Genomic DNA, 19,780 nt, shown 5'->3' on the forward strand with positions numbered 1-19,780 from the left:
AATGGAGTTGTATAAGTGTCCGTGAAAGTAAAACGTATATGCTGTGTAGCCAAAAAACGTACATATGAAAAGGCGCCTTTTTTGGTTGAACGAAATGCCAATTTCCTGCAGCCAATGAGTGGTAATTTATGGGTTTATATTGTGAGAATGGAAAATGGCATGTGCCTTTGCCTAGTTTCTAGCAAATGTTAAGAGCAAAATAAGTTTTTGCTTGTTGATAAATGTAGTTAGGTAAATAAAGTGTGTCATTATTACATGTAGTCGCTTTAATCTTACTTTTCCAATATCAGAACATTTTGTAGGATTATTGCCTTGAAATTTATTTACACAATAGAAAAAACATTGAACAGATGTTTAAAACTTTTTAGTCGCATTACATTGGCTCGGGTGTACATGTACATGTACTGCAGCACTCATGCCTATCTTTTTCCATTCCCACCCCCCTGTGGTAGGGATTTAGTGGTTTAGGAAGAGGGGTAGAAAGTAGGGGATGGGGACATGGCAGGGCTGGGTAAGATTTCATGGTATTTGTTGGGATTTTAGTGAAATAGAATGGACAAGAGAGACATGTATATTGGTTTGTAGCTTTATGATGTTGAATATGGTTGAACTTTGTTGGGGGGGTAAGAGATATGTTAGTGTGGAATGCAGATGTATTGGATGGGTGGGTGGCTGGATGGCTGGCTTTTTCGGTGGGTGGCTGGCGGGGTGGCTGGGTGAGTACATGTAGCTGGCTGGTTGGATGGGTGGATGGCGGGGTGGCTGGGTGCTGGCTGGTGGGGCGGCTGGCCGGCTGGTTGGGTGACTGGCTGGCTGGCTGGCTGGGTGGATGAGTGGCTGGCTGGGAATTTCATGCACTTGTACAAAATGTACATGCATATGTATACATATTTACACTGCACCTGTACATGTATGTAATGCTCACATGTAGGTCTTCTCCTCTAAAATTAGATTGGCATCTGTTCCCATGCAGGCCAAGCCAACCCTTTGGTGGGGAGTTGGTGGGATGGGGTGGGGTTTGATGGTATGGATGGGGTTTTGCAGGATAGAATGGGGCTTTGGTGGAACTGGATGAGAATTACATGTTGGTAGGATTAGGTGGGAATTTGTTACTATGAGATAAGGATAAGGATTTTGTCAGTGGATGGGGAGGTGGTTGGGTCGGGGATATTTTTGGAATATTGCCAACACATAAACCACTTTAACAACTTCTATTTTCAGCTTACAGAACTTATAGAGAGAAGTATGTCATCTGGCAGGACAAATGATGAAACTCCTCATCCAGAACAACATTCCTTTTTATCACCATCTAGGTGAGATTATCTGCATCCCTTGTGAACAGTTACTAGGAGCTGACCATTAGGAAGTGTTTATTAATGGAAAAGCACAAAATACAGCTACCTTTGTGTGTTAAGCCTGTGAAACAGCCTATTTCATGTTCTTTGTTCAGTATGGCTCATGAGCAAATAAACAATTTTGTTACATGCAGCGTCAGTGTCTGAAACTTGTACCACCCTTACAAAAGAAAAATCAGTGATGTACCACTGAAAAGTACCCTTAAAAATACCTATGAACTGCCCATTGACTGTACCAACAGTAACTGTTGCAGCGGTGTTTTGGAAAACTACCACTGACATACCATAGAGTTTAGCAGGCAGTGGAATACCATGGAAATGCACCACTGATTTCATTCAGTGCAACCAGTAAATGGCAGGTTCCTCAAAATAGGGACCATTAGATAATGTTCAACTTTGGGGATTCATTTTTCCTGAACAGCAGTGAATTAATTCCCAATTTCTGATGTAATGAGGGAAGTCATGGCTGATATCTGGAACAGTGATGACCGTTTCCATCTTTCAACTTAATTGGAGTTAATTTATTAAAGTCTTGAATATCAGCATTTTTGACAGACGTGAACAACGTATTGAAATCCTAGCCAATAAAATTTACCAAGGAGTGATAATCCCCACGGATATTTTACACAGATTTATATGTGGTGAAAGGTGATCATATTTATACATATTAAAACCATAATCACAAAATTAAAAGTACCTCTCACAATTAATTGGGTCCCAAAGTCGGCAGTAACGAATGTCATTCGATTCTGTTATTAGTGTCAAAAAAATTGACTGCAAAAAACAGCGAGTAAAATCCAAATTGATGTACAACACAAGCTTTGGAAAAAAATTCAAAAAAAGCACCGCCAAACCATCATCCTTTTACCACAGGACCGATCACATTTCTTCAAGTACGTTGCCGAAAACTGCAGTCCAAAATACCGATAGTGGTAATTTTCTGTCTTCCGTCATTCTCTTGCGGTGCCATTAGAGAAACGTTCGCTGCATCGCGGCCTGTTCGACCTTTGACATCAACCCAGATAGTGCGCTCTCTTTTTCATTCGGTATTTATGAGTCCCTCCACGGAATGGCGACGTTCAGCGATTTTGCTCTTCGGACCAAGGCTTCTTGAAAGAAAATTGGTCATTCTGAACGACATTAAAAAAAAAATGATGTCTGAGACAAAATGGACTTGAAGAAATCTAAAAGACTTTTTATTCATCTGTTTGTATAATACTCTGCAAGGAGAGCTTATCTTGAAATTATCTTGGATCTTTAATTAAACGTTTTATTTAACATCTACTGTTTGAATTTTGGTATGTGATTGTCATGCAAATGTGCGATTGCACTACACAAATTTAGGCATTCTTTTCACATGAGAGTTTTGTCAGCCCTGGAGCAATAGATCAATCCATAAATCCCTGCCCCATTGTTTTCTGATCAATCACAGCCATGATTTATATCCGACATGCATGCACGCGCATATAATACACACGCATATGATACACTTGACTGGAACACGTCGTGTGGCATTGGAGAAGAGCACATGCTAAATGCTCATGTGCGCGGTGGGTGGGGCTTATGATAGCTATATATTATACCTGTTCAGAATCCTATCACATGTACCTACTGCAGTGATAAACATTTTACCGTTACATATTGCAAAATGTTTACTGATTTTTTTTTCCTTAAATTATTGATACCAACATGAACAGGAGCCTCTGAAAGAAGTTATTACCAATCACTGGTTGAAAATTACATGCTGCATGTACATGTGTATTGGGGACAGCTTTGAGTCCAGGTTGATTTTTGGAGGCATTAGATCCTTAACATTTTGAAAACTGATGTACAGTATTCAGGTGTCACATGCAAAGGTCTTGCTTTGAAGTCAATACACGGCTTAACCACAACATTAATTGTGTGAAATTTGAAATTGCAGCAAAACCCTACCATGAAAAGCTCAATTTGTACATAGCTCTCTTATGTATAGTCACTGCCTTTGACATGAAGTCATAGTCTAACATTATGTCCAATCTGTTTACAGGTCTGTGTCAATGCAACCGACAACCTCTTTGTCTATAAATCTGACCAGCAGTGCATCTGGAGAAGCCTGTGATGACCTTGATTTGTTTCTTTGTGGTTTAGACCTTGGACACCTCAGTCCTTGTTTCCGTCAGCATGCAGTCAAGTTCTCTGTCCTCCTTCAGATGTCAGAGGCAGATTTAGAAAAGGTAGCACTGTCTTTAATATACTTCTTGTTATGGAATTGAACCTTGTTCCTAGAAAACAACTACAGTAAAATCTCGATAACTCAAAGTGGGTTAACCCGAAACTCCACTTAACTTGAAGAATAATTAATTCTTGCCGAAATAATAGGCTTTTATGTACAAAAACATATCCGTAACTCAAACTGCTCACGTTGCTGGATTTGTTTACCTCGAAGTTTTTGTGTAGCAGATCCAAAAGAAACCACCACCAAAATACTTCCAGAAAGTGTAAACAGAATGCGGGTCGAAGTTATGAATCATTTCTGACACGTACACTTCTTCTTTTCACACCAGAACACTTGCAAGCGCGCTACAATGATGATCAATCTGAACCATGCCACACCGTGACCGCAAAATCAGACTTGCAGGAAATTGGCCCAATTGTTACCGTGGGCCCATTGGAGCCAGTGCATCAGCAGGCCAACTGATAGGTCTTTGCGGTGACTGCGGCAATGCATTGGAGATCTTTGTGTATGCCCACTCACCACATGTACGGAAGTTAAGTCTGGCCTAATGGTCTGGCCCAACTGCTTGTGCTCGCCCGTGTGATGGCTGCCCAATTAGAGCCACAAACCACAGCATGCTCATGCGCAATGGACCAACCACGTGACTGCAGTGCAGAGCTTTTGCGTAGCCAAATCTCACTCCCAAAAAATAAACAAAAGTTTGAAAATAAAGAACGAAGAACAAAAAATAAAAACAGACACCAATAACATTTTTGTTTTTACGAAATTTTATTGAAGTGAAAAGGGTGCGCCCTTGTCATGAAAAAAGTCGTTTGACTCATTGGGAAACCCTGCCTGTACGCATGTGCAAAGCGCTGCGTTGCAGTGCGGTATTAGAAATGAGACCACCACAATGCATCACACGTGCACAAAAGAAAGATTTGCCACACAAAGGTACACATTTTAAATGATTTACAGTACATGTAATGTGTCATTTATCAACCGACTGACAACAAAAATCCTCTGCAAAAATGTCTTTCTGTGAACAAAAACTTGTGACACCAACGTATAAAATAACCACAATGTCATTTCAGAAGTCGTCATAGGGAGATTTACGGTAACTGTGTGTTGGCGTATAGGTACATCGTAATAATGACTTAAACTTCAAAAGAAATTGGGACCTTCTTTTAACTCCAATTTTGGATAAGTCAAATTTTTTGTCCATTCCCCAGAGATTCGAGGTATTGAGATTTTACTGTATTCAGTTACTTTTTTCTGTCGGTTATTAGCTGTTCCAATAACTGTGGTTGTATCATCGGTATTGCATGATAGCCACACATGCCAATGCACAAACGAAGATAATATCCAGTGCGATTCAGTAGGGTTTCAAGTTGGCAATTGAGATTTTGATAAATTAAACATTTCCTTTTCTTTGAAGTTTTGATTGTACACTTTTAATTTTTTTTCTCACTTGGCTGGATTTATTAACATTAACAGACAAGTGCTTAGTGCTGAGTTCCCAAAATGGAATTTTTTTAATGTGCTGCTGACCTCTTTTCAATATGGGCCAGATTAGCCTGCAGCGGTGCTGTGTGGCGCATCGCTGCGGTGGTAGAGTTGGATTATCTCCACTATCAAGAGTGAAAAAAAGTAGGTAATGCCCCACAGCTCAGTCTTTTGTGCAGAACATGGTCTCTTGTTCCAAGGCCCAGCTCTTTTGGCCTGGTTTCTGGCTTCCCGGCTTCATGTATAAAGCCTATGTGCTCGAAAATGGGTCCCCTGGCAGCAAGTGGTTAAGCAGTGCTATGAAATTGGCCCCTGCTGTTGAGCCCTATCAAGTTTTAGTGTCCATGCATGCATTTTTGATCTCCAGCATTCCTTCATTAGTCCAGTAAACCCAGCCAGGCCGAAGGTCATTTCATTTCATTTGGATGGTGGTGCTTGCCACTTTGAGCATTTAACCACTTCGTGCCGGGGCATTTTTCAATGTTGAGGATGCTGGGCCGGCATGACTATCATTTTTTCCGTTTTCAAAATCCTTCAACAATTCATCATTCCATTTAACAGTCGTTTATAGCCGCATGGAGTAATCTTTAGGCACTACTCTAAGTTGACAGGTGACCTTCATTGACGCCCGAATATTTCAGCCAGGCCTGCAGCCTTGTAAACAGAGCCCAGATTGTGCGGTGTTATACAACTGTCTTTTGTTCACGAACCTGGCTCAGTGCACTGCTGACCTGTTTTCAATAGGGGCCAGGTTAGCATGCAGCGGTGCTGTGTGGCTCATCGCTGCAGTGGTGGAGAGCTTTTGTCCCCGGTGGTAATCCGCTTGCTCTAAATACCCCAAACCCTGGTATAAGGTTTCAAAATAACGCTGGATTATCACCACTTTTGAGAGTGAAAAATGTCGGTCATGCCCAGCAGCCTGGTCTTTTGTTTGGAGTATGGTCTTTTGTTACAGGGCCCTGTTTCCTTTGTCCAAGTTTGGAGACCCTGGCCACACATATAAACCATACGGCTCCGATTTCGGAGTCCGCGACTGGTAGTGGTTAAAGAAGTGTAATAAACCCACCAAAAACACAGGAGCTGACTAAACTAAGGAAGTCAACGAATATAAGATGAAGGTACATGTACATGTAGTTGCATATACTCCAAGTAGTATCTGCTGATCACAACTACATGTACATCTCAGGCCAGCTGATCCCAAAGCAGCAAACTGAAGAAGTACATGTGCAAAGAAAGATTCAAGTCAGGTTTCCTGAACAGGATACATGCACTAGCATTGGAGTCCATGCATGTACCAGTGTCCATACTGTGTGTTGTTACGTGACTGGTACAGAGGCAAGTTCCCTGACATCTTTCTACAAAGAATCCTACAGTGCATACACCAAGACAAAAGACCAGTGCATTGGGCCAGATGCTGTGGCGGGAAACTTCCAAGTGCACAAGCTTTTCATTTTGTGCTGGAAAGTCCATCCAGTTCAACTCATGACTGGATTTTGTGTTGCACCCCCAGTTGGCTGTCACCACAGGGTGGTCATTATAGAGATTAGTGAAAATCTGCACATAGATGACACAAAGCATCCAGTGAGTGAGATTTCTTAAGAAGTTCAATGAGGTGTTCTCTCACAGTCATCAAGTGTCAGAATGGCTGTGGGTGAACACTGACCCACTCACCAGGGCTGTGTGTCTGTAACCAGGCTGTTCCCTGTGTAGGCTGTTGAGAATTGGGGGGAGGATTCCAGAGGGGCACCTACATCGTACTTATATTAGTAACAAGAAACATATATGGCTGCTACACTCTCTCCTGCAAAATTAAGTGTTTCCTCAACACTTCTGATAATAAAAATATCCTCTGTGCATGTAACAGTTAATACACAAGCCAAAGTCTGATCCCCCAGTCACCAAGAGGGCAAACTTAATTATAAACCCATGCCATTCAACACTAAAGATATGGCAATAGCAGTATAAGTTCTATTATGATCATCAGCTACTCATCATTGTCAGCTACTGGTGTGACAAGAACGGGTGCCATTGTGGCCAAGGTTGTATCTGCCACGGTTGATAGGTAGGCCAAGGCGTCATTGTCGGGGTAGTCCTCTGGGGATGCTAAGGCCACCCAATCAGCTTGGGGACTGTTGGAGTCAACATTTGATTAGGCCATGGACCAGTTGGTTGTTGTTGGTAAGACAGAGATTGTTCACATCTTACCACATTAACTCCATCGGGCGCACTCTGATGGTTGGCCCAGTTGATCGTACGTCAAGCGCTGGGGAGACTGCCTCAGTCTTGATGGGTAGGGTTTGGTTTGCTCTTGTTGTTTTACCTGCAAATTCTAATTGTCATCTGGTACCCTCTGATGAGGGGTTGGGGCCACAGGATCTGGAACTGTCTCCACACCATGGGTAGCCGTTGGCTCCGGAGAAATCGCAGCTGGCTGCAGGGCTGGTGAAACCGGGTCAGGGATGACTTCAACTAGGCCAGGAGTGGCTGCAACTGGGTCAGGAGCAACTGCCACTGGATCAGGAGCAACTTCAATTGCATCAGGAGTGACAACAGCTGGCTCATCTGCATTTTCCGCAATTGTCCTGTCACCTTTGGGGATGAACACTTCAACGTCTTAATTTAACCTTGTCAAATGCGTGTCTGTGGTTCTCGCAATTATGGAGGGTCGCGCCATGAGTGAAGGACAGTTTGACACTGGGGTTAGCAGGTGAATGGTACATTCATCTTTACTGTCTGTGTCACTATCTTCTGGCTGGTTGCTCACTTCGGGAGCAGTTCTGGTCAAGGGCATAACTGGTTCTTCTAGGATGAGGTCGTTGCAGGGTAGCAAAAGATTCCTATGGAGGGTTCTGTGTGTCCCCTAGCCTCTTTTTGTACGTGGTTCATATACAGGGGAATCATCACTCAGCTGTTTTACTATGACATGAACTTCATTCTCCCAGTGTGCGCGAAGTTTGCCTAGTCCACCAGTCTCCTTCAGGTTTCTCACCAGGGCTCTGTCGCCAGGATGGACAGTGCTGTAGAGCTTCCTGTTGTACTGGCTTTTCCCTCTAGTTGATGACTTGGCTTCATTATTCCTTGCTATCTCGTATGCTTCTTCCATTTGTCTCCTCCAGTGGTTGCTGTACTCTTGGTGGTTCCTTGGGGTTCCTCCCTCTGTGACAGCCCAAATGCTAGATCAATGGGGAGTCGAGGGGGGTGGCCCTACAGAAGGTAGAATGGGGAATATCCTGTGGCATCACAATGGGTGCAGTTGTAAGCATGCACTACCTTGTTCAGGGATTCCTTCCAGCGTGACTTCTCTCTGTCTGGCAAGGTGCGAAGCATTCCAAGGAGTGTTCTATTAAAACGTTCCACCTGACCATTCCCCTGCGGGTGGTAGGGAGTTGTCCGTGAGGGGGTGATGCCTGATAGGTGTTGGAGTCATCTGAACAGTTGGTTTTCAAACTCCTTTCCTTGATCATGGTGCAGTTTATGAGGGAATCCAAACCTCAAGACAGTCACTGAACGTCTTATTGGCCACACTCCTACCAGATTTGTTGGTCGTTGGATACGCCTGCGCGAACCTCGTAAAATGGTCTATAATGACCAAAATATACTCGTATCCAACGCTCCACTCCAAATGAAGGAAATCAATAGAAACCATATCAAATGGGGATGTGGTGACTATGCTGCAGTGAGTGTCTCTAGTTGGTCGGTTTGGCTTTCTCTGCTGTAGACACCAGCAAATGTTGGACATGTAATGCTCAATATCTCGTTGCGTGTGGGGCCAGAAAAATCTATCACGGTCAAGGTGAATGGCCTGCTCAGTGCCAAGATGACCCATCTCTTCGTGTAATTTTATATAGACCAGACGCTATTTTCGGGAGAGGACTAATTAAGTTTTGCCACCAGATCTGTTATGGAGTATTCCTTCATAATTTAACTCTAGCTTGTCCCACTCCTAAAGGAGAGTGGCGATGTTTGACACTTCTGTCTTCCAGTCTTGCCTCGTAGGGTGATGACCTTGTTGGATGTAGCCAATAACTTGTCCGATATTCTCATCATGTATACATGTATGCATTCATATTGCACTCTAATCCAAACACAAGTCAATTTTTTAGCACTTCTTGAATCTATGGGTCTTCAGCAACATGTAAACATCCCCACGCATGAGATGGGTCACATATTGGACCTTGTCATTACTCTGCAAACAGAGATGGTTCTTGACAGTCTTCCAACACCACATCATTTCCTTCAAATCATTTTTCTGTTCTGTGTAACTGGAAATATAAGAGACCTTCTTTTCCTGTCAAGGAGGTTATTTATAGAAACATCAAAGCCATAAACATTGATTTGCTGAAAGGTTATTTTGGTTCTTCCAAGATGTGAACAGACACTCTTTTCTGTCTTGAGGAGCTTGTTAAATGTTAAAAACTACACTAGATGGAGTTTTAACAAACATGCCCCACTGAAGTCAAAGGCAGTTCCTGTCAGGCCCCGCTTGCCTTGGTTTGATCAAGAAATCAGGTTGGCTTTCAAGCTGAGGAGGAGAGCTGAAAGGAAGTGGTGGCGAACCAACAACGCTTGCGACCTTTTAGATTACAAACTGCATAGAAATATGGTCACTTCTCTCTTGAACAAGGCTCGTGATTTTTACAAAGAGTTATTGATAATAATAGCTCTGATCAAGCGAAATTATTGAAGGCGTCAAAGTTACTCCTTAGGCACTCTGTTACTGCTCCTCTTCCTCCATTTACTAATAAATTGACTATGGCTAATGATATGGGTAACTTCTTTATGGAAAAAATATCAAATATTCATGCCAAACCTGACAACTTAGTTTTTAAATACACCTGCTGGAGTATTTTACTTCACATCAGAAACATTATCTTGTAATTTATTGTTTGACCAATTTACATCCTTGACTGAGTGACAGGTAAAGCAGCTTTTTGTGAAATCTTCAAAGAAGTCTTGTACCCTAGATCCAATGCCTACCAGTTTGGTTCGTGAGTGCCTTGACGTTCTGCTTCCTGTATTGACTAAAATGATGAACCTATCTCTTGAGACTGGTACATTTCCTGATGATTGGAAGGAAGCTTTGGTTTGCCCTTTGCTAAAAAAAGGACAACCTTGACCCGATTGTTGAAAATTAGCGGTCAATCTGTAACTTACAATTTATATCCAAACTAACTGAGAAAGCAGTGTATGACCAACTGCATTGTCACATGTCCAAACCTTGTCTGTTTCCGGTTCATCAATCATCTTACAGGAAACATCACGGTACGGAGACTGCCCTTTTGAAGGTAAAAGATGATAAATTGCTGAAGATGAACTCTCAGCATGTGACTTTACTTGTTCTTTTAGACTTCAGTGCAGCCTTCGATACGTTTGATCATGACATTTTGCTGAAACATCTGCAGTTGAAAGCTGGAGTTTCAGGCAAAGTTTTGGATGGGTTTACATCCTATTTGTCAGATAGAAGCCAAGACGTGTCTATTCAAGGAACCCTGTCAAAAACATTCAAACTTAACTTAGGGGTTCCTCAGGGATCATGTTTAGGACCGCTTTTATTTACTCTTTATGCTTCTAGATTGTTTGACATCATTGAGCACCATCTGCCTAATATTCATTGTTATGCTGATGACACACAGCTGTATCTGTCTTTTAAACCGGACGATGATGTTTCCTGTCAGATTGCTGTAGCTGCAATGGAAAGTTACATCCAGGACATAAAACAGTTGATGCTGTATGATAGGTTAATGATTAATGATACTAAGAGTGAGCTCTTGATCATTGGTACTAGACAATTGCTGCAAAAAGTAAAGATTGCTAACATCACTGTGGGAGAATCTGCTGTCTATCCATCCATATGTCAGAAATTTGGGATCATGGTTTGACTCTAAACTTAAATGAATACTCATATTAACCACTTGCTGCCGGGTGCTTTTTTAACCGTTACATGCGCTGCTGGGCGGTTTTTTCATATTTTCGTTTTTCAAAAATCTTCCAAAATTCATATTTTTTTTTCCTGAACACCTAAACCCCATAAAATGGGTGTCCCGTGGCGAGTCTAGCCCTCACAAGCAACTTCCATTGACCCTTCAGTTTTGCGGCCATGCTGCCCGCTCTGTATAGAGCCCCCATTGTGTGTGTTACATAAGGGCTCGTTTGTTCCGGGCCTTGGCCCAGCGCGTTGCTATGCTGCCGTGTTGCTATGCAGAGCGATTGGCGGTCAAGACCTCATCGTGTAATATGTGGTGAGTGAATGGGAAGCTGTGCACGTGCACTGGGCTTTGTCAACTGTTTAATGAGTGCGGGCAATGACGGACAAATGAATCATGCTGTAAAAAATGGGGTCTAAAAGTGTGGCTTTTTTGTGGCGCTGCTGCATGTATCTTTCGCTATTTTTTTGAAGCTATTGGGGTTTTTTTTCTGTTATATATTTTCCCATCTACCAAATTTATATCTCCCCCAAACCACTCTCATATTTTATCTCCCAACTTGTTCATTTTCCCTCCCATAGTGTAAGATATTTCCCTTCCCAAAGTTTATTTCCCAAACCATTTCAAGTAAACTTTAGAAACCAATAAAATAAAGTACACATAAAAATACACACAGACAAATATTTGGAGAGAACTTCTTTTTCTCTTATTTTCTTCTTGTCATTTCTCTTGTGTTTTCTTTTCCTTTCTCATTGAAATAGTTGAACTGATAAAAGTAGTAAAATAAATTTCCACTCTGTCTAATCAAATAAAAAGTGAAACTCATAAAAAAGGCAAGAATGAGCAAACTCCTAACACCGGTGCAAAGAATGAATAGGATGAAAATACAACAACCTCAAAGCAGTACTTTCCAGAAACTTTGTCTTTTTTTCATTTTTTTTCAAAGGTTGAAAACATATCCATCTAGTAAAACCATTACAAGGAAAGTGCCACTTTTTCAAGAGATGAAAATACTACATCCTCAAAGCAGTACTTTCCAGAAACTTTGTCTTTTTTGTCATTTTTTTCAAAGGTTGAAACTATGACCACCTAGTAAAACCATTACAAGGAAATGTGCCACTTTTTCAAGAGATGAAAATACAAATTCTCAAAGCAGTACTTTCCAGAAACTTTGTCTTTTTCGTCATTTTTTTCAAAGGTTGAAACTATGACAACTCCTAAAACCACCAGTAAATGACATATTGTTTTACACCAGATAAGTGGGGCATCAAGTGATGAAAAACACAAAATATAATGTCAGTGAAAATGTCCATAAAAGTAAATCTTCAAAGTGTCAATTAGTGGACAGTAAGGTACTCCTTGAAGCAGGGGGCGACGCAGAGGGGCTGGTGGCACGTGTCGCACTCGAAGTGTGTCTTCTTTCGCAGACCACGGGAAGCGCAGAGGACACACCGCAGGTAGCGGAAGTCGCCATAGCTGGTCCTCTCAAAGTCCACGGGGAAGTGTCGGCCGACAAAGCGGAAGTTAGTGACTGGTGGAGTATCGTGACTGTTTCGCCCCGCTTCAGCTTGACGGACTGCAGGTCTTTGGGCATCCCTTTTCTCTTCGCCATGACGGTGCTGACGAAGTTGAACTTCTGGTTGTGAAGTCGTCGAAACAAATCGGGACTGCTGAAGGCCCGGTCGAGGGCAAGGTTGTAGCCCTTGCCACTTAGGTCGTTCACCAGGTCCATCACCACTTGTGTAGTTGCTGGGAGGTCTCCTTTACTTTGGCCGGTGTAGATTTTGAAGTTGTAGCAGTACCCGGCGGCACTCCCGGTGCTCTGGCACAACTTGTACATCTTGATGCTGAAGCGGGCCCTCTTTCTGGGGTTGTAGGTAGCGAAGCGGAGACGCCCGTAAAACTTCAGCAGGGAGTCGTTGACGGAAATGTCCCGTTGAGGAACGTAGACAACGGCAAATTTCTGAGCAAGATGGTCGGCGACTGGGCGCACTTTGGAGAGGCGGTCGGTGCAGTCATCTGGCATGGCGGTGTTATCGTTGAAGTGCAGGGACTGCAGGATGGCAAGGAAGCGATATCGGGGAATGACGGACGGGAATAGGCTCATCTTCAGTAGTGGGTCGGTGGACCAGAAGCTATGAAGGGTGGGGTGCTTCGCAATTCCCGTCATTATGCAAAGGCCCAGAAAGGCCTTCAGTTGTCAAGTGTTCAGATCAGTCCATGATCGCATGTGCGCCGATGTCGTAGCGGGCCTCTGCACGGCATACCGGTTGGTCTCTTGCACTATCTTGTTGTAGAGAACGTTGTCAAAAAACAGTTCAAAGGCTTCACTGCAGGTCCAGCTGCGATGCAGGCGGGGATCGATGGCACCACCATTACCGGTGAAGCCGTACTTCAGCGGTGTACTGTCTTCATCTGTCCACCGGAACGGTGCGGCACTGCTGCTGGTCGACGCGGCGGTCTGTGTACGGGACTGTCTCTTGCGCTTGGCATATACAGCCAAGGGTACATCACTGTCAATTTCTGTACTTGACTGTACTTGAGCAGGTGACGGCGGTGATGAAGAAGACGAAGAACCTTCGTCTGAACTCAGACAAAACTCGCTTTCACTGGAAGAACTGGACTCTCCGGATATAACTTCAGCCATGCTGTCTGTGCTCTGAATAACACGATACCTAAGATGAACATATGTAGCCACTGCACGGCGATTTTATTCTCAAGCAGCGAGGGCCGTGCCCTGTCAGTCATTCATGGGGCGCAGGTGCATAATGAGCCCGCACAGCCCGCGCTTTGTCTTCAGTGCAGTGCAGCGATAATCCGCTGCGAGCGCCCGGCAGCGCGAACAAATGCGTTCTGCACAAACAATACATGGATTACCTCTGCTAATGTCAGTGCTCTGCGCTGAAAGAATACGGGGATTGATTGGCAGTGCCCGGCAGCTCTCAGCAGCTCGTAATTTTATTGCAGGCTTTTATAAGTGCAGTCACCCTGGCTATAAACAAAGTCCCAATTCTCCGGCCCCAGCAACCCATTATTGCCTTGGACCAATTTCTTTACCGCCAATGATGGCCTAAACTTTTTAACTGACAGCGCCAAACTTTTTAAGAAACGCCCAGCAACTTTTTTTTCATAGTAAAGTTCCAATTTCAGAGTCCCCGGCCACGAATATAAGGCCTATGGCTCCAGTACAGGAGCAGTACAGGAGCCCCCGGCTGGAAGTGGTTAACAAGTGATTCCCTATGTACACTAGTGCATGCATTTGCGATGAGCTGTCTGGACTATTGTAACAGTTTATTGTATGGGTTGCCAGTAGAACAAATAGCAAAACTCCAAAGGGCTTAGAATGCAGCAGCCAGACTTGTTACAAACACATGGAGGTTTGAACATATAACTACTGTATTATGTCAACTCCACTGGTTGCTCATTCGTTCAAGAATTCATTTCAAAATTATCCTATTGACATTTAAAGCTCTTCATGGACTATCTCCCAGGTACCTGCAAGATCTTATTATTGTTAAGAGACCTTGCAGGTATCAACTCAGGTCTGGAAACAATGGTCCTCTTTTGGATTATCCTAGTGGGAAGATGCTATCCACTCTAAGTGATAGGTCTTTTTCTGTGGCAGCTCCCAAGTTGTGGAATGCTTTGCCACATGCCATTCGACAGGAACAAAGACTTAACATTTTTAAATGCAAATTGAAAACTTTCCTCTTTAGACGAGTATTTTAAATGTATAATTATATTTTCGTCTTTTCTCCGTTTTCATTTCTAGGGTCACCGTGTCAGGTAGTTTGAATGGAAACTATGTAGGTAGGGTTTGAGGCATCTGTCCCCTGGAAAGGTCGAGGCATCACCGATGTCAACAGGGTTTAGGCTTATTTAGTTAGTTACCCTGTTGACGAGACAGACGTATCCCCTTACTCCGGTTTGGGCACTGGCATGGTAGCCTGTTTTTCTCTCTACTACTAATGTATAATTTGCTTTGGTTTTAAAAAGTTTTTGTGTGCTTGGATTTTAAAAATTTTTTTGTGTGTACTTGGTTTTGAATAAGTTTTCAGTGTAATGCGCTTTTGATCACTTTGGTGGAAAGGGCGCACTATAAATTCAAATTACTGTTATTGCTGGCATACAATTTTGTCTGGCAGGTAGAGGAAGCCTAGTAGCATGCGTCTCCGTAACATAACATCATGATAGTGGAGTTGGAAATGATTGAAATGTTGGAGGTTGGCTTGTTTCCAAGCCCTATCACTGCAGGTTGTGGCCGGAGGTCATCCACCTTGTGGGCATCTTCATATGGTTCCAAGAGGACTGCTGCACCAGAAGAATGGTGACCTTGGCGGGCACAACATGGTGCTGCCATGACACTCCTCTTCGGAATAATTACATTCTGTCCTCCAACTCTCACATCACCGACTTGGTCTGGGGTGTCTTCCTGGATAAGATGATCAAGGGCCCTTACTTCTCCCTTAGTCATTGATGGGAAGGCTACTTCCACGGTCTTTACTGGACTGGGTGGTGTACCTCCCTTCACTCCCTCCTCAATCACATTGTACCCGATTATTGGGGCTCTTGTGACTGCTTGTGTCACTAGTACTGGAACTGTGATTGGATGGTTCTGTCCCATAGTTAGTCTGAAGAAGACGTCAAACCATCCATCAAAGGGAATTGGGAATCTGTTGGCTGCCGTTAAATTTAATTCATCCACTCCAAGAAGCTCCGATAGTGGACGCAATTGGAATCTTGAATCCTGGTCTCTTTCCAGTGGGCACCAGTGTCCCACAATGCCCTAGTCTGCACTACTTGTATTCAGCAACTGACAAGGCATCTCTTTCCTAACAGGCGGGTCACTTCTGTCTGTTTTGATGGGGAAATGTTGAATACTGGGGACTCTTGCCTCAGTGGTTTACTGGTTACTGCACGTCCTGTGGCAGCAACCCTTGGCTGTTTCCCGATGCATTTACATTGCAGCGCTGATGGGAACCCTGTGCAAAGTGTTTGCTGGACCCACATTTGTAGCAGTGGTCACATTGGTCACCAGCTCCTGCTTGTTGGCAAGTATAGCCACCCCTTCTTCGCTTGGTATTGCTGTTCAAGACCAACAGGTCCATTGACGGTCGTTGGGAGGTGGGGTCAGTGTCTCTTGCATGCTCAGGATCTGACTCTTCAGAGCGGCGATTTCTTTAATGCCTGCCTTCAAAGCTTCCAACATCAGCGTTCCCTGTTTCAGCTTTTCCTTCTGTCAGGCTTCTTGTTCCTGTGGTCCCGCTGTGTCATGTTGGATCTCATAGACGGAGAATGGACAAGTCCCAGAACGACCTAGTTTCTCCTGTCTCTGGGCTTCTTGGCTGGCAACAAGGTTGACTTTCTCGAACAACTCCTCATCTGTTGTGTTTGGATTCTGAAGATAAGGACGGAGATCTGACTTGCTCTCTTGGGTCAAACGGGTCAGCCAATGATACAACTCTGTTGCTTCTTTCTCCTGGTTGTGTGATCTCAGGATATGGTGGAGCATAGGCAGGGTTAACCCAACTTTTCCTTCAAGATAAGTTAGAAGGAGGGATCCAGGTATCATAGCACGGATAACTCCTATAATATTTCGTTCGGTGTGACCCTTCAAGCTGGCGCTCTCTATCTGATGAGCTAAGCTTGAGAAACTAAGCTTATCCTTTATCCTTGGGCATTCTCCACTTGTGCTGGCTCAGGTTTTGTTGGGACTGGTTTCACCTAGTCTTCCATGTCGTCAATCTCTTCCCTAGTCAGGTGGCATGTTATCTTCCTAACAAGGGTCTGGGGACTGTCCTCTTTAGGTAGGCTGAGATGTTGGCAAACTCGCAACAACTGAACTTGTTGCAGTGGCTGGCTGATTTTTGCTGAAAATGTCATGGTAGACTGGAGCAGTAAGGTTTCCATAGTGGCTGTAGGGCAATCTGGACTTTCCCGGAGCTATCAACTCTCTTTCAACCTTAGTTGCTCTCTCCAGGCACTTCCCACCAGTCCCCACTTCTCCACGGTGTTATCACGTCTATGTATCCACTCTGCTCTGTCACGTCATATCCTCAGCCTTCAGTACTTAATGCTGATTCCAGTTCGAGGTCGCTGAACGGGCACTGTCGTTTTGCTCACATGTACATTGAAAGCATAATGCACCCATCCTGGCAAGGTCGCCAAATGTTGCACCCCCAATCGGCTGTTAACAGTTACCATGGGGTGGTCATTATAGAGATTCTTGAAAATCTGCGAATAGATGACACAAAGCATCCAGTGAGTGAGATTTCTTAATAACTTTAATGAGGTGTTTTCTCACAGTCATCAAGTGTCAGAATGGCTGTGTGTGAACACTGACCCACTCACCAGAGCTGTGCGTCTGTGACTAGGCTGTTCCCTGTGTAGGCTGTTGAAAATGGGGGGGGGATTCCAGAGGGGGCACTTACATTGTACCTATGTCAGTAACAAGAAACATATATGGCTGCTACACTTGTTACCAACTTGCTTTTCTGAGTACCCAAATGCCAGGTGTATTATTGATTATTTTGAATTAAAAACTGAGAAACCGTCAACTGTGAAGGGACAGATGTTGATGTTTTCTCATTATCAGGGAACATTCACTTGTAAAGTATTCATTGGTATTTCTCCACACGGATTGATTTCTTTGTCCCAGACATTTTCTGGAAGTCAAGTCACAATAGAGTCTGTTTTTTTAATTTACCTGAGCTAGGGCATGTAATCATAGCAGATAAAGGATTTCCAGAAATTGTGACATAGGTTGCTGGAAAAGAGGCAGTTGTTGCCATGCGGATGTCTAGGTGTCCCGACGGCAGCCGCTTGTGAGTTTCGGCTCTCATTTTAGAGTTGATTTTTCTGTTTAGCCTCCACTAAACCCATGTTTTAGGTACTTCTGTAGTTTGTTAGTGAAGTCTAGATGCTTTGGAAGTGATAAAGCCAAAAAAATCAGTGCGAGTTTCTGCCTTAATTCTTGCTCTCCAATATTCTACAATGTTAAGAAGCCCTACCTCGTGTCAAGGACCAGTGCCTCCATGATATTTCACAGACAATCAGTGTGACAATGATGTGGAATGCCGGGGTAAGGGCGTGTCTGGTACTGTTTGTCATATTGCTAATGCATCCCAAAGTCTTTGCAGGAACTTCCAAGGACCCCAGTGTGCAGTCAGTGTGAAATCCGCCATTATTCCTGGCTACAAACACCAATCATTTGGACCACAACTATTATACTACAGTAACACAAGTGCTACATTTCGCCAAGAAATACTGAAATGTGGCACTATTAACCCTAACCCTGGTCCAGAATATGTGAAAGCACCCTGTCATGACCAGGAAAGCTGTACAATGATTACTACGACTAGAACTTGGTATTGAAGAGAGGAACAACTAGAGTTTTGCCACATCAGTTACTGGATCCCAAAGTTCAAGTAGTCAATTTTCACGGCCTTGGGTATATGCAAGCAGCTACCCACTCATCGGGGATGCCGTGCTGGGGTTAAAATTAAAGGCTGACAAATGTTAATCCACCCAAGAACACATACATGTATCTCGAATCAAGATTCTTTTGGGAGAGACACATCAAATCTGGTTAACATTTTGGCAAAGCTGGAGTATGAATCCAAGACCATACATCCTCTGTTGATCCTGTTATTGAATGCCCAATTGCTTGTCCTACACATACATGTAGATGAACTTCAGGTAATGTTAAATGCAACTGATATCGATGTTGCTGCCGTTACTGAAACATGGTTTCCGCCTACAGTTGAAAACATTGCATTTTCATCCCTAATTATAGATTGTATAGCAAACCCAGAGACAACAGACGAGGGGGAGGTGTGGCATTATATTTACGTGATCACATCTATTCGCAACCTCTGTCAGAAATTCCTGTCCCGAATGAGCTTGAGGCATTGTGGGTGTGGGCCTGACCTACTCGCCTACCCTGCTCCATCCCGGGCTTGATTTTTTGCGTCGTCTACCACCCACCTGTGTCACCGTACAAAACGGAATTGTTACAACATCTAATAACATCCCTCGACATCTTGCAGAACAAATATCCTGGTGTAGGCGTTGCTCTTCTGGGAGACTTTAATCGGTGTGATACGAGAAATCTGTGCCAGGTGTGTGGTCTTGTGCAAATTGTAAACAAACCAACCAGAGGGGAGGCCATTTTGGACAAAATTATATCTAATATTGACCATCATGCCAATCAACCGGAAATACTGACACCTCTTGGTATGAGTGACCACAACTCGGTGATCTGGACGCCTAAAAAACACAAAAGGCATCACAACTGCATAAACTCGTCAAGCTCTCTACAAGCAGGCCTCAACATTAATTTTTAAACTACTTGCACGGAAAATTTACTTGCTCGAAGTAAGATTTTACTTGCCTAAACCCTGGTTTAGTTGCTCATTGCTTCCTGGGACAGTAAGATCCTTCTTTCAACCAGTCACCATGATGAAATTGCTATGCCACAATACAACAAGAATATACCTGTACATGTATATCATCCCAACGTGCGCAGGACTCTGATGCATCATTCATACAAGTTCGGGCAATGGCTATTTCTTAACCATTCAACGATTTTGCCTTGTATCATATATACAATAAGCACACACACTTAAGTACCAGGTAAAATTCACTCATATTGAAGTCATGACCACGTGTAAAACAGTCTTCGAGCTTTTAGCGACTTTCAATACATATAATTATTACATTATGAGGAAGCGTGGGTTATATTTATATTATTTTTATGTAATATCTTGAAATTTATTTATTAATGTAAAATAGAAAAACTA

At 43.4% G+C, this 19,780-nt stretch overlaps 1 protein-coding gene across 7 annotated transcripts in view; it reads left to right on the plus strand.

The window, feature by feature from the left end:
* Positions 1-19,780, plus strand: part of LOC110990299 (ankyrin repeat, SAM and basic leucine zipper domain-containing protein 1-like) — a 107,032-nt gene that overhangs the window by 52,709 nt on the left and 34,543 nt on the right. For all 7 annotated transcript variants that reach the window (XR_015425082.1, XR_002599802.2, XM_022255207.2 and 4 more), the window contains 2 exons: positions 1,222-1,313; positions 3,382-3,568. Coding sequence is in view for 5 of the 7 variants with exons in the window: in XM_022255207.2 (XP_022110899.2) it covers positions 1,222-1,313; positions 3,382-3,568 (279 nt within the window). In the remaining 2 variants the exon portion in view is untranslated. The remainder of the gene's footprint in view (positions 1-1,221; positions 1,314-3,381; positions 3,569-19,780) is intronic.

This window comes from Acanthaster planci, linkage group LG04 (assembly GCF_054643075.1).
Source record: "Acanthaster planci isolate LZ-2023a linkage group LG04, COTS_SCS, whole genome shotgun sequence".
NCBI classification, from domain to species: domain Eukaryota; kingdom Metazoa; phylum Echinodermata; class Asteroidea; order Valvatida; family Acanthasteridae; genus Acanthaster; species Acanthaster planci.